We start from the raw sequence: 15,964 nt of genomic DNA on the forward strand, positions 1-15,964 counted from the left end.
AAAAGGCTGGCAGCGATGTGTGAGTCAGTGAGCTGGAAGAGAGGCCCTTGGGCCGGGCCACTTGCACCTCCCCAGTCCTTAGCCTGGGCTTGCACCTGTAGCCCAGCAAGGGCCTGATGCTTAGATGCCTGTGGGGCCCAGCAGATGAGGGGGAGGGAGAAGCGAGCTGGGATCTTGCGCTGGGGAGACAGAGCTCACAACCTCCCGAAGGAGAGCAGCCATTCCTCAGCTCCAGTCAGCTGTCATCCTGAGAAAATACGCCCCGTGTGGCTAAGTCTCTCAAATTTTCAGGACAAGCCAGAGATCTGTATTTTTTAACATGAAATCTGATTTCCAGAATTGGCTCAAATATTTCAAACAACGCCCTGGCCAAATGTCTCTGGCCCTCAGGGGGCCCGTCTTGCCTTCATCTATGTATTTCTGCCCTCCTCCCTCAATACCTTGAAAGTCTGAGGGCAGGTACCAAAAAGCTCTTTAGCAATTCCATTCCTTGGCAAGACTGAACTCCACCATTTTATACAGATGCCCCACGTGCCCCACCTCTGTGCCTTCACTCATGCTGTATCTTTCTCCAAGATATTATTCTTCCCGTCCTCATAATTCACATTTTATTCGGCTTTCAAGGCCAGGCTGAGTGACTCTCTCCCATGGGGCCTTTCCAGACAAATAGAATACCTTTCTCCTTCGAACGCCCCAAGCACGTTCTGTGTACATCTCTAAGGGGACTTATCACTTGTGGTCCTTTTCAGTGCTTCCCATTTCTTCTCTTGGCATGGTGGAGATAGAGCCTGTTTCTTCATTTGTAGATAGACAGCAGGGCCTATCACAGTGCCTTGACTGTAGTAGGGCTTGGATAAATGCATTGACTGGATACATTAATGAGCTAAAGGAAAACTCGAGGCTTTTCTTAAGCAAGATGGTGTGGAACTGGACAGGACGGGAACCAAGGTCTGCCTGTGCAGGATGAGGTTGGTTTCCAGGTGAGTCAACTCTAGGATGAGTGGGACCCATGGGAGAAGGGGCGGAATGGGCTCTTCTCAGCCATGCATGGTAAGGACAGGCAAGTGAGGAAGCCAAAAAAGCAGAGTGAATTTTAGATAAAATCAAGAAATCAGAAACCACAGAAGCATGATCACCTGTACCACTGTTTGGTGCAAACCACCATGGAGGCCAAGAAGGGCTGCTAGATGGTTTCCTTTTCCCCAGAGTCTGCGTGTGACATGAGCATCTGTGTTCTTCTCAGCCATAAACTAGAAATGTACGGGGGAGTTTTGCAAAAAGAAATCAAGACAAACTCTGCAGTTTACCTTAATATCAGAAGGAAAACACAATGGAAAGGAGCGGGAGCTGTATATCAGAGGCCATGGCCACATTAGGTCTTTAGCTCATGGAAAGGATTCGGTCTGATGAGGGGAGTGATTTAGAACACAAGCTGGACTCAGGCAGAGCTGACTCTACCACGTGTGAGAACATGACCAAGGGATCTGTCCATTCTAAGCCCGTTTCCTCATTAGGAGAATGGAAATAATAACACTTATAGGCTATTAGTGTATAAAATGAGATCAAGTACATAAAGTGCCTGGCCTCGGGTAAACCCCTTAAGCCTCAGTTATGTCTATTATAATTGTCTATTCTAATTCTATTATAATTGCTAGGTTATACAGCTTTTACTTTTGGACTTAAGTTGTGGACCTGGTAATTCAGATCAACCATCCCACTGAAGACAGTTTTTGAAAAATGAGGAAAAGACATTAAAAATCTTCTTCATAGCATTAAAGCATTAAAAGATAGTAAAGAATGATCAGGTCCAAATTTGGGAGCAGAGAAGGAATTCACAGAGGTAAGCCCACACTTTAAGGCTGCTTTTTTTCCTGGGGGGCATTTGCGGATGTGAAATAGGTGTCTGAGAGGCCACACCTCTCAAAAAGACTCAGAGGTGTCTTTTTGCAGCATCTTTGGGTGCGGGGGAATATTGGACTCTAGGGCTCCCCAAGGTTGGGACCCTGATAACCATCCCCATTTTGGGGTTGGAATCCTAAGGGCTGCATGTAAAAGTGAGAAGGTGCTGGAAGGGAAGCCACCCTTGCACGGGCTGGAGCCAGGTTTTCACTCATCGGGGTGGGTAAGAACATTTCCAAGCCCGAAATTAGATTTATGCATGGCTGGGAGGCTGGCAGAAGGAAATAAAATCCTCTCTGGAAGTAGAGAACATTTTTATGGGCCTTAAATGATTTCTTACAAATATTTAAAAATACAATGTCCACCCTACAAAGATACCCAGAAATATAGGAGACAAGACAGCAGAAAAAGACAAGAGCCAATTTTTGCTTTCTTCTCAATATGAGGAGGACGTGGTCTGTGTCTTAGTGACCACAGATCTCAAGGCTGTTTGCTTTCAGACTGTTTCATGATTAAACCATGGGAGCAAATAAAATTTAATCATTTAGATATGAGTCAAATAGAAAGAAATTAATCTTTACAAATGCATACAGTGTTCCCAGTTAGGTCTGTGAGGCAATGGGAATTTCACATCAAAGCAGTAAGTGACAAGAGACTTTGGTTCTCTATGGCCATCAATAGATTTACTTGGGTTACTGTTTTACTCTGGTCTTATCAGTATTGCCATTGTCACAGTTATCACCCTAACAGCCCAAGACACTCCAGTGGAAAACCCCAGGAGAAAAACATGCTTTATGAGGCATAGAAATAAACCTGTTATCCAGGAGAAAGATGGCAACATCCCAAACCCAGGACCCTTGATTGAATTTCTCTTCAGACAAGGCCTTTTCAGTGGAAGATCACGAGCTGGGTTTGTCAAGAGGATCTCACCAAGAAGTGGGGCACATACCCAACTGGAATGTCTAGAAGCAAAATACCTTCAAGACAACTGCTGCTCACATGGTATCCCTGGGGCCAACGTCTCAGCAAGTCTCTGTGGGCATCCGCTTCACCTCTTCAGAGCAGAGCTCATGGGTTGGGTGCCTCGGAGTGGGGCCTAGCTGCTGTGAAGGCCCTCAGCTGCATGCTACCCAATCATGAAGGCAGACCCTCCCCACCCCGCGAATCCTACAAAAGCCGAGATTAATAGGGTCTCAGGTCCCGCCATGTTCTGCCATCCTTCCTTCTGACGCCAGCCCTACTACTTGCTACTTATGGCACCTTCTCATCTTTCTCCTCCAACACCCACCCCTGTTTTGGTTCCTTCCCTCCTGCCATGCTACCCGCAACCGTAAAGAAGAATAAAAACAGTAAAAAGGAAGCGGAAAAATCCTACTGTTTGACAGAAAGAACTGGGTGGAATGGAGAAGAGATGGAGATGGGGTGTTGGGGGTGGAGCACAGATTAACTGTTCTAGGGTATTCTCATCATTATTATTGCTCATACTTCTACATTTGGTGGATGCCTGCTTCAACAATTACAAAAATCAGAAAAAAATATTTTTAAATAATTTTAACAGAATTTCAAAAAAATAACAAGAAATCCCACTTGGAAGGATATGGAGGGGTCTTTGTAACTGTTTGGGGTTTCTGTGTCCCATGATTTAATTCTCTGAGTCTAGGTCTCTACATTTCAAAGCAACATCAGAAATGGCCAGAATGACACAATCCTTTCTTCCTGATATCCAGATAATGCCTCGATAACTGACCACCAGAGTTTACCCATCAATCTAGCAGAGCAGACATGTGTGGACCCAGCTCCTGGCGTTCCGCCCCAGGGCCTAATCAACACCTAGGCAACCCAGGAGGTACTCAGGAAGTATAATGAGTAATTGGTGAGAAGGTAAAAAGTGCCACTGTGCCGTAATAATTATAGTACAGTTTTATAACTCCGCCATTAACAGTACTAAGATTGTCTGAATTCAGAAGTAGGCCTCACTTATTAGCAGTCGGCCATTTGCATTTTTCTTGGCATCTGTGGAAAGTAAAATTAGATTGCTTCCTGTCTATTTCTAACTCCCCTAGCCCCCTGTTTTATTTATACTATCTTTGGGTTTCATGTATTAACGAGAGTATTTAGATTTCTAAAACCGCCCTCTGGAAAGGACTTATTTCACGTAAGTGCCCTTAAAAAGCATTCACAGAGTCACCACAGTATTTATTAGATCTTATAATAACCTCTTTGTCTTAAAGCCCATGAACTGCGTGACCCTTTCCCTTTAAAGAAAAACCCTTAGGAAGAGAAACTTCACTATTATCACTGCCTGCCTGTTAGAACTTGGATCCAGTTTTCAGAAACGGCAACGTTATACAGGTTTGTCTGTTTAAAATCCAAGATTACTAGTTTCTTTTCTATGACCAGAGGAAAAGCCACATGTTGCCTCCACTGGATTTATTAATTCTCTATAAATTCTCTCTGCCCAGCTTGGGTGTAGCAATGAGCTCATTTATTATTCGCATAGCAACAATATAATGAAAACCGAGTCTGGCCCAAAAAATACACCCTTGTGGGCCAACTGCACGCTTCCTAACACTTCTCTTGAGCTCATCGAAGTTTCTCCCCCTCTGTTGTTGGGTGGTGATTTACTTTCCCTCAAAGACATTCTGCTGTCTGATTTTTAGGCTAGAACTCAGCCTTTTCCTCACCACATCTAAATCGTGGCGAGTCTCTCTCTCTCTCTCTTTTTTTTTTTTTTGTTCCCCAAGGAGGAAAAAGTCACAACCAAAGGCTCAGAAGTGGAACGGGGCTCTTGGGTCACTTTCATTTGACACAGCATTTGGGAGGCAAACCACTCCATGGAAACAGTGCCTCGATTGTCAAGCCTCTAGCACGCCTCCCCTGCTGCTTTCAGGAAGCAATTCGTGCAGCAAGTGCTAAAGCAATATTTAGTTACGGAGTGACCAAGAGCCGAAGAGCAGCTCGAAGCATTTAATGTGTAAGAGCATGGCGGGGAATGACGTCTGGGCTCCTGCAGTGGTTTGAGGTCTTTCTCCGGACAAAGCTGAATGTGACCCGTGACAGAGCTGGGTCCAGCGAAGTCATTTTTTTTTTTTTTTTAATATCCCGTGGACCGAAATGTTCTTGGAGAACTATAAAAGGCACAAACGTTTTGGTTCTTTGGATGTCCAGATACATTCAACAGGGCACTAAGCACGACATCTGGGTTTTGAAATGGATTTTAGAGAGATGCCCAAAAGGGGATGTGATTATGGAAAGGGGGCAAGGCATGAGCATTTCTGGATCCACATGCCTGGAGCTCTTGGTTCCTCCTACACAGGAGCCCCCTCACGGCCTCATTGGGAGACAGGACACGGTGGCTGAGGTGACAGACCCATCACATGGGCTGTTGCTTCCAGAGATACCTGACCTGCCAAGGGTCTCTGCCATATCCGAGAGGATTAAACAGAGGAAAATGGACAGAAAAATAAGTTCTAGGAGGAAACACTCTCTTAGCTTTTGGTACCAAAGCAGGGAAGAGAGTTCTCCTGAAGAAGCTGCTCTCTGGAAAGTGTTCTCACGTACAGGATGGGCCTTCGAGCTCCAAGTCTCCCTGGCTCGGCATACCCACCACCACCGCCGCCCCCCCCCCCCCCCCCCCGCCCCCGGGTTCTTCCGGCTCCTTGTCTTCCATTGCCACAGCTCCATCTCCTGGAGGTGACTGCGGTTTCTAGATGGGAAGGCAGACTGCATCCTAAAGGAAGAGTAAGAAGATTTGCCAAAACCTATGGGGTCAACTTGAAATTTATATCAAAGCTTGAGTGTCTTTTTTTTTTTTTTTAAGAATCTTGAGGTCAAGCGGTTTTACTAAACTTTTCAAGTGACTCTGGGAAAGAATCAGATAAGGATATCTGGATCATAAAATTTTAGCGAAAACCATTAGAGATAATTCATCCCTACTCCCCATTTCACAGTTGAGGGAACTGAAGTTCGGAGAGGTTATTCAGCGGGTTAATGACAGAGAAGTAAATAAGAGCCTGGTTAGCTGGGTCCCGCGGCCCACCTCTACTTTTCTCTGTCCCGTTGCTTACATTAGCAAGACAGATTAGAAATTTACTAGAAATTTACTACTTTCCTAGTTTCACAGAGAAACTTACTTCCTTGTTAGAGAAGCAAAACTTGAAATCTGGGTATCTTAAATTTTGGGGGTGCCCCTTTCCCTGGCAAGCCCATTCTGGGAGATTTAACTAGACAGCAGTCTCTCCTCATCCATGGTGGATATGTTCCAAGACCACCAGTGGATGCCTGAAACCGTGGTTAGTACCGAACCCTATATATACTATGTTTTTTTCCCTCTACATACATACATAAAGTTTAATTTATCAATTCAACACAGAGATTAACAACAACAATAATAAAATAGAACAATTATAATGATATGCTATATGTGAACGTGGTCTCTCTCAAAATATCTTACTATACTGTAGGTACCTTCTTATAATGACATGAGACAATAAAATACCTACATGATTGAGGTGAAGTGGGGTGAGTGACGTAGGCATTGACCATGTCAGAAGGAGGATCATTTGCTTCCAGACCCTGACTGACCGTGGGTAACTGAAATCGTGAGAACAAAAACTGCAGATAAGGGGGGGGACTACTGTGTCTGGTTAAATGAAGTTATCCATCTGGACCAATTGGAAGTCATTTGAAAAGATGTTGCTTCCAATGGTAGAGGAAGCCAACACAGCAATGTTCTCAGTGATACTACGGTCTTTACATCACCTTCATCATCTGCTCAGGACTTCCAGATCACCTGCCCTGATCACTGCAGCTGAGTGGCAGGAATTTCCACCTTTTTCAACTCACACTCCCTCAGCATAGAGGCTTCTGAAGTGACTTTAATTCTTTCTGTCCAAGACGATGCTGTTTAGCACCCAGGATTCTGATGATCTGGAATTGCTAATGAAATGTCCTAAACAAGCCCTCTTATTTTAGGGCTTGGCAGCATCAACCATTAGCCAGGATGTAAAAATCATTAGCTTCAGAGTCAGACAGATGCAAGTTCAAATATCAAGGTCACCTCCTACCAGAGGTATGTCCTTCAGCAAGTTAACTCACCTCTCAGACCTCAGATCCCTCCCCCGTAAAGAGAGTGTGGTGTTAGGAACACCTTAGGAAGCTGTTGAGAAGATCAGATGAGATTATGGATGTAAGGTCCCTAACATGGAGCCAGGGCCCAGGGCACTTTTGGGTTACCCCCACTTTTGTCCTAAAACTATCCTGAAAAATGAGTAACTTCATAGCATGCTAAGGGCTACACAGTCAATTGGTGGTAAATTTGAAAATAAATGACCGTTATGATAAATAACTGGTTTAAGCACATCCTGCTTTAAGAAAACCCAATAAAAATTACCTAAATAAACCAGATGTGATTATCCATGGCTAAAGATTCTTTGCTTCAAAAATCGACCTACTCTGGAGTCCCTTTAAAGAGAAGATCCCTTGGTACTCTTCAAATGTTACTGGAGTTACATAGAACTTTGAGAGAAAACACACTGTCCTAAGTGAGTCACACCGTGACTCCTTAGCCAGGAACAGCATACCTCTCTAGAAGTGTACCTTGAAAACTGGGTGTATGGCACTATTTAGAACCAAGCGCACTTCTGATGGAAACTTGTAGTGCATTTTCCACAATGTACTCAAAGAAGCCTGCTTGTGCTCTCTCTCTCTCTCTCTCTCTCTCTCTGACAAATGAATGAATGGAGAGGTCTTTAAAAAAAAAAAAAAAAAAGAAGCCTGCTTTTAAAGACGTGTTCTACCAATATTGTCTGAGTTTTGTCATCAAATCAAATAAATAAATGTATTTTTTCTCCCTCACAAATACAGCATTATCCACTCAGCCAGACATCACACCACACACAATATCTGACCCATTCACTCTGATAAGCACAGTGGCTTAGCATGAAATCATTGAAAAAGGAAGGAAGATTACCTCTGCTTGCTCTGGTGTGGGTTTACAAGAAGTTATTGATGCACTTTTAGAAATACGCACTATCTGTGAGCTTTATGACAAATTGCAACTGAGTTAGAAGGCCTTGGCATTGACCAAACAAAAAAGGCCTTTGTACATTTTTAGGGAGGTGTTCCAGTTTGCTCATTCCCCTGGCGTGGGTGGCTCGGCTGGGAGGAGAGACTTCTCATTTTCAAAGTGAGCTCATAAAGTCCTGCCCTTAAGTGCTCAAGGACCTCCAGTTCTGTGTAGGATGTAGAATTCATCTTGACTTTTGAGGGCAAGGAATTTAGATGGAAGTTCACTTCTCCACACAGCCCCAAAAGCCATGTATTGAGGGGAAAAATAATTTAAATTCAGATTATCTTTATATAGAGATGCACAATTTTGAAACATGGTCCTACTTTATGGAGTTTATAAGTGAAGAAACCAGAGGTACTCTGTGCCCTGTCAAACTCTGATTCTGTTTTCAAGGGGTATGTGTGTGTCTGTGTGTGTATTGGAAAGGAACAAAGGAAAGTGAGGTGTAGTCAGAGTTTATCTTCTCGGGGCGCTTTCATTTCCTCTAAATCTATTTTTACTTGTTGGTAGACAAATCATACTGCTAATATATAGCAGTTAGCTGGTTGGTAACTGAATGTTGCTCCGGGCAACCAGATTTTGCAATGCTTCACATCCCAATAAGGGAAGTCCTCTGTTCCCATCCAATGACTTTGGGTGAGGGTGTGTTTGTGTGTTTGTGTGTGCGTGCATCTGTGTGTATGTGTGTAATTCGCGATGACTCAGTGTCTAAGAAGGTACAAATGTTATAGTGAATCTATTTCTGGTTCTTACGTTACCTTTCAGGAATGGGCCTGGAAGACCTGGCAAAAATCTTTTAATCATTTCCTGACAACATTTGGCTGTGTCCCATTTTGGAATGTAGGACATGGTCTTTAAAGGTGATGTCATGGGGTTTAGATAAATCTAGAGTTTTCTGAGTGCCACCCCCAAAACAGTACTGGCCCCCAGCCTGGCCCATCATGCCCATTGTAACGGCCATTGGTTTTTAATGAACCCATGAGCTTCCCTTGAGATTAAGTGAAGAGGACGACATATTTTGGGGACAAAAGAGGAGGGAGAAAACGGCTGGGGTGCAGACAGGAAGCTTCACAGAAGAGATGAACATTGACATGGGCTTTAAAGTATGAATAAGAGTTTACAGATAGAATGGAGGAGAAAAGTCATTCTAGGTAAATCACAGAATATGCAAAGGAAGCTCTGCTCCCCAGTAAAAATAGTATTGTTCTCCTCTTTAAGTGGCCATGGAAGAGTCAACTAATCTTGTCTACATTGGGCAAAATGCATAGAAGTTAGGCTCTCGGGCACCTGGGTGGCGTATCCGGTTAGGCGTCCAACTCGATTTCAAGCTCAGGTCATGATCTCCAGGTTGTGAGATCGAGCCCCGCATCGAGCTCCTCACTCAGTGGGGAGTCTGCTTGAGATTCTCTCTCCCTCTCCCTCTGCCCCTCCCCATGCTCATGCACGTGCACTCTCTCAAATACATAGGTACGCTCTCAGACATGCTGAACTTTACATCAGTCATGCTTTGAATGCTCACTTGTTGTGTAGAGATAGTTATGATTACAGAAAAAAGATGGTGGCAATCCCCAACATCCTTCTTAGGGGAAAACTACCATGTAGAATCTGACATAGGTCATAAGAGATCGTAAGGAACTGGACGATAAGATTTGAACAGTGTGTAAATCCGATGGGTGATAAGATCAGAACCACTTTTCAGTTTACTTAAAGGTCAACTCAAATTACATGCTTCATTTCTTGCGTCTGCCTCATTCCTTCGGTCATTGGCTGTCATCCGTGTGCTGACACTTTGCTGTGAGTGTGGCCTATAGCAGGAAATGTCATACATGGAAATGCCATATGTAAACAACAGCCCAGGCCCCTGCCTGCCGTAATGGGGCTTATAATTTAGCTCAAAACTGATCTTCAGAAGGATGCAAAACAAACCTAATTGCATCAGTTAGAATAAAAATGATGTGTCCAAAAATAAGCAGAGAAACACATATCATTCTCCATGCAGATCAAGGCACAGAATGGATGAACTCAGGCGGCAGTTTTACTAATCTTTGAAGTAGAAAAATGAGGCTATTTTAGACCTTTGTGGCCCTTAGGCTTTTGGACCTTTGGGGGCCTCATTCTCAGCCACAGTCCCTTAGTAAGTAGAATTTTTGCTTTTAAAGAATTGAGAACATTAAAAAATATACATAATTTAGCTTTTCAAATTATTGGACTGTGAGTAACTCAGTTAATTTAAAATTGCCTGTGAGTTCTTGGCCATCACAGGGTATATTTAGAAATCTTTGCAAAGTGAGAAGAATCTAACCTACAAATTGTTTTCAAATGTAATAAAGTAGCTCTGAGCTCTAAATGTAGTAATTAATGAGGCTGACATTATGTTGTTTCCTACACATTTGTCTAAATGTTTATTAATCATATTTGCATATAAATATATTTATATTAATTATATATTAATTATATAAATTATATATAATATATAATTATTATATTTATATTAATATATATTAATATTATATATTTTGTGTTTCATACTTTGGAGTCAAAATTTTTTGGGGGGGAGGGGGGCCCTCAAACATTCTTGCAGGTCCTGGGCATTCTGCCCATAATGCCTAACGGATAAAACGGCACTGCACCCGAAACCCACAGGGCAAAAGACCAATGAAATTAAGAAAGGTGTCAGTGTATATGGTTTCCAGATAGCTAAGAGTTCTTTTCCACTCTGTGCAAAGTTCTTGTAGAACCCAAGAGAGAGAGAGCCCTGCACTCAGAGGGAACAGCCTATGTGTTAGCAGGGAAGTATTTGCATATTTGATGCACAATCAGAAACACAAACAGGGCTGAGGCCGTTCAAAACAAACTCTGAGAAAGGAAAGACAAACAAGGGAGAGGAACTAATTTTTTAAGCCCCCGCCGTGCTAAGCCTTGGGCCAGGTCCTTCCTGTATGTTGTTCTATTGAATTCTCACAAGAACTCTGTGAGGTAGTTGTGATTAGTCCCATTTTACAGATGGAGAAACCAAAGCCTAGGGAAGTTGAGGAACTTGCCAAGGGATTGACAGCTATGAAGGAAGAGAGCCAGGGGTCAGCCTAACCCCAAAGCCCATGCTCTTTGCACCATACTCATGCTGTCTTGTTTCATAAAAGGGTGGAGATGACATGAATATCTTCCTTTTTCTAACTGCTGGTATAATAAGTGATACATGGCACTTAATGTGGTTGGGATGAGTAGAGGCATCTTAGGTGGGTAGAGGCTGCAGTTTCCCAAAGAGCAAAGTTGAAGTGATAGAAGGCAGAATTTTTTTTTTTCCTCTTAAATGATTCATTCATGGAAAAAACTGTTGTGGATAAAACTCCTGAAGCCCACAGTCTGTAGCAACATCAAGGGCATCTTTAACTATGGAAAGTCCCGAATCACAATCAGATTGGAACATATCCAACCCCCCATCATGGTCACTTCACAGTGTTTCCCAAATGCAGTCCTGGGTCACCTCCCCCAGAACTAGCTAACGAGCTCACCCCAGGGCAGATTCCCAGGCCGCAGGATTAGAATTCCTGGTGGGAAAGGCCTGGAAGTCTGCATTTCAGCTCACCTTCCCTACCTCTCCAAATGATTCGTATGTTCTCTAAACATTTTAAACCACACTTCCATGGTTTAGAACAAGATCCACCTCCTCTTTCTTTTCTTCTTTAATAGCTTTAAAGGACCATAGCTTAAACTTCCAGAAATGTCTAGTTCTGGGCTTACCACCATTTTACCGATGGGAAAGTAAAGAGAAAAATGGGTTTAGGGCTATTCACTAAGTCAGCTACAATAACAAATGAAAAACAAAAAAAAAAGCCCGAAGACAAAAACAAAACCCAGAAAGCCTGCCTGACTCTTGCTGTACTGAGACTAACTCTGGGGGCCTTGGCTTACGTCATTAGTGTGATTCTCACCCACCGAGAAGACCCTACACAGAGGAAGATGTTGACAGAAGTTTTTTAAACAACTATTATCTAGAAGGTTAAAATTACCTTTTAGCAGCCAAGCCATCTCCACTAGGAAGGAAGGAGAGAAGGAAGGAAGGAAGGAAGGAAGGAGGGAAGGGAGGGAGGGAGAGAGAAAAGAGGAAGGAGAAAGGAAGGAAGAGAGGGAGGGAAAGGAAGGAAGAAGTTTTTCCTCCTCATACCCATGGAGGTTCGCGCCAGTGGCCCAGTGGACATGATGAAGGGGGTCAGCCGAGGGGACCAGAGGCACTCGGATGACGTTCAAGTTGAGGGCAGGATATCCTGCAGAACACTTGGTGTTTGGCAGGGAGGAGCCAGGACCATTCCCTCCTGCCCTGCCCATCCTTGCTGCCATGTTACCACTTTGGACCCCCCACGGCGCAAAGCTTAGCACTGCAGGCATTATCTACTTCTCAGTTCTGGTAAAGTCCTCCCCTGGAAGGCTGGCAGAGGTACGATTCAGAAGTTGGCTTCCTCCTCCAGGAATCATCTACCTTTTGGTAAGCATAAAATGTTCCACTGATTTTAGAATTAGACAAACAAACAAAACATTGAGTTCGAGTGCACACCCCAGCATCAATCCAAGGGAAGGCGTGGTCAAAGTCTCTCCTCTTTAAAAGGTTGGAGGGTCAAGGAGCAAATCTGCAGTGCAGTTCCAGCAAATAAAATGGGAAGGAGTCTGAAGTGCTTTTCAGACTTGGAACTAAAAAGGTTGAGTCTAAAAAGGAAAACATGTCACCTTCCTGCCAAAATAAACTGTGATGAAAGTTTAGACCCCCACCAACTTTCAGCCAAGCATTTCCTGTTCTGGTCTCCCTTGTCTGCCTCACACTAGCTCAGATGAGGGAGAGCTATTTTTAAGGTGCAAACAACCAGGACTTAGAATGAGAGAAATTATTTATTTATAGTTACACCTTTCAACTGTTCTTTTTTTCCCTCTGGAGATAAAGGGGCTTGGTTTGGCTTTCCCTTTGAATCTAAAGTCCCTGGGGTAAGAAGGACTTTGGAAGGTCATGATGGAGTCACTTTGCCTCCAGACAGTGATCATTGTCCTGGGCAAAACAAGTCACCACTTCTTCTCATATGCCTGCGCTTGGCTTATGCAACACAGGTGCTCCTGAGCAATGGTGTGTAGTACATACCTTTTGTATAAAAGGTGATTTGAAAATACATTCATGGTTTTGTTACTTTAAGGAATCCAACAGTGATTCTCCCCCCTTTTTTGTCCAGCAGAGAATTCCATTATCATGCAAGTAGATATTCCGTAATTGACCTGGGTTTATAAATTCAGCCTTTGTATTAGATTTTCTTGAGCCAGGACACACGCATATGTAGTGTTCTTGGAGCCAGCAAGCTCCTTCTTGTATCTAACTGCGTCTTCCCTTCTTTCTTATTCCATTAAATCAGCACATTCTTAATACCAAACCTCAAAGGACCCATTGTAGACCCTTGGAATTTGCCGGCAAACGAAAGAGAAAAGTCCTCCCTTGTAATGCTCACACAAGCATGATCTTGGTGTTGGCTATTACTCCCGTAGTTGACTAACCTTATTTTCTTTCCAGTGTGTATTTCCACCTGACATTACAGTGTTTGCTTGTCTCCCCACTACAATGTAAGCATCATGAAGGCTTTGTTCACTCTTTAGTTCATCACTGTATCACAAGCATCAGAAATATACTAAATGAAGGGTGTCTGCCTGGCTGGCTCAGCTGGTAGAGCATGTGACTCTTGATACTGGGGTTGTGAGTTCAAGCCCCATGTTGGGTGTAGAAATTACTTTTAAAAAAATTAAAATATATATATACTAAATGGTTAAAATTAATTTGATGAACAAATTTCTATTTATGTCAAATTGTTGTGACGTTTGGAATGATACAGAGTGCTGAAGCGGTACTTCCTTTTTTTTTTTTTTTTTTAACAAAATGGTTTCCTAACTATTCTAGCTCTACTGTTTTCACCCACTGGCTCGGCATTATTATAGGAATTACCTGAAGGACAAGAGGATGGCTCCTTTCTAAATTCACTAGTATCCATATGTATTAATTGGACAACCTTGAAACTAACAACTCTACAGAAAAGTTGGTTGGCATGACCCACTTCAAGCTTCTTTGCTCCCTTTACTTTTGGTGGGTTCTCTGTGCAGCCCAGCCCAGTGGGGTCATGATTCAGCTTTTGGTGAAAGGAGAGTCCTTTCTGCATCATTGTACTTATGCGAAATTTGGTGCCTTGTACCGCTCAAGGAGGAAACAGAAAAGACTGGAAACTATTTGAGTGTAGAACCTAGGTCTAAAAGCAGATCTATCAGAAAGACAGAAACAACTTAATGATCCAGTATGATCTGGAATGACACAAGAACTTATAATGACATGGGAACAAAGTTTTGCTGACCAATGAATGGAAAAATGATGCAGAACCAATGCTCAAGTTCAGGTATGTAGGTATACTTACTCTTTGGAAGATATATTTACTTCTTGCAAGTTTCAAGTTTTTGTTCTGGGAACATTTCTACCGCTCTGAGTGCAATGGAAACAAGTAAGTAGAAACAAAAATCCAGTAGGTCGCTCACTCACCTTTTTGCTTAAGTGGGGACCATTAGCTCCCCCAATGCTTCTCTGCACTGATGGTGGTACTTGATACACATCTTGTTCCTGGGTACCATGGCTAGTGGGGACCTGGTAAATTCCCTGATGTTGGTAGGAAGGTGGCACTTGGTAGATGGTATCTCGAGGGGCACCATGTGGGTTTGGCACTTGATAGAGCTTCTGTTGGCCAAAGGTCTGGTGCATTAGCCCAGAAGTAGGCTGGTCCTGACTGGAGGGGGTATCCTGAATGGGGCCAATCAGAAGCTTCACCCGATTGCCTGGGACAATGCCTTGTCGACCATGTAAGGAGCAGAGCCACCATCCTTCCAGTCCTCCTGTGTTCTGCTCTATGACAGTCAGGATGTCTCCCTTGCGGAAGGCCAGTTCCTCAGCACACTCTGGGACATTGTCGTATAAGGCCCTTGCCATAAGATTCTAGGAAGAAGAGAACAGAGGGAAATCACGTTAGAATGCTAGCTCAGTCCTTTAAACACCGAAAGTCCATGCTCCTATGGAGGCGCACACTTCCTGGAAGGGAGAGAAGAACAAATATGAACAATAGCCTGTAAAGAGAAAAACAGGTGGTGCAGACAAAACACAGATACATACGTCCTATGTCTGCCACCAATGACATCAGACTGTCTCCTCGGCGAAGCTCAGAACACCCCAAGAGTTCTTTCCTCCAGCACTAGATGCTGTGCCAAGGGATTATGAGTAGCACTGGTAAAGAGTTCACTATACAAAAACACTTTTCTTCCTTTCTTAAAGCCAGCTTAAAGAATAAAATATTCCAAGATGTGCCACAGCAGACATTTCTCAAGCTTTTCATATACTGGAGGCAGAAAGAGTCAAAGAAAATCCCAAATAACAAACGGTACACATGGCATTTATATCTGGTGTTAAAATGGAAACAGAAGTAGACTTATATATGCCTTGGCAGGGCTTACAAATTCCTATTCTCAGTTGATCAAGAAGTCCTTGGATACAGGGAGAATCGACAAGCAAGTATTTTTTCCATGATAATCAAGCATGGAGCACAGGTGACAGTAGTAGTAGACAGTACATCTCCAGACTGGATGGCAGGGAGCGATGAAGAATTTACTGCATGTAGGTAGATGTCACCACTTTCTTTTTTGGTCTTTTATTCCTACCTTTCCTGAAGGCCCCTCCTCACCCTGCCACTGCCCCCCACCCCCAGCCCCGTACTTCTTGAATCTCACCATTCACATCAGAAAGGCTCTGCCTTCCCCTTTCATGGGCCCAAAACACTCTCTCCCTTTGTATGAAGGCCTGTCTGGCACATTCAGTAATAAGCAGACAGCCAAAGTAGGCATTCAGCAGAGAGTGGGCAAGCAGTACGTGCTGACATTCTTGGAAGCCTTTCAAAGGCTCCGTAGATTTCATTTATTGGCGTTAGTCATGTTTTGCAG

General features: G+C 43.4%; 1 protein-coding gene across 5 annotated transcripts in view; it reads right to left on the minus strand.

Annotated features, from left to right (window-relative positions):
• NEDD9 (neural precursor cell expressed, developmentally down-regulated 9) overlaps window positions 1-15,964 on the minus strand; it is a 177,291-nt gene that overhangs the window by 12,970 nt on the left and 148,357 nt on the right. For 4 of the 5 annotated variants that reach the window (XM_027601733.2, XM_027601734.2, XM_027601735.2 and 1 more), the window contains one exon: window positions 14,523-14,969. In XM_027601733.2, the coding sequence (XP_027457534.1) occupies window positions 14,523-14,969 (447 nt within the window). Of the gene's footprint in view, window positions 1-14,522; window positions 14,970-15,143; window positions 15,265-15,964 lie in introns of those variants that run through there. The other variant, XM_027601736.2, reaches the window with a different exon arrangement.

This window comes from Zalophus californianus, chromosome 7 (assembly GCF_009762305.2).
Source record: "Zalophus californianus isolate mZalCal1 chromosome 7, mZalCal1.pri.v2, whole genome shotgun sequence".
In the NCBI taxonomy this organism is placed as follows: Eukaryota; Metazoa; Chordata; class Mammalia; order Carnivora; family Otariidae; genus Zalophus; species Zalophus californianus.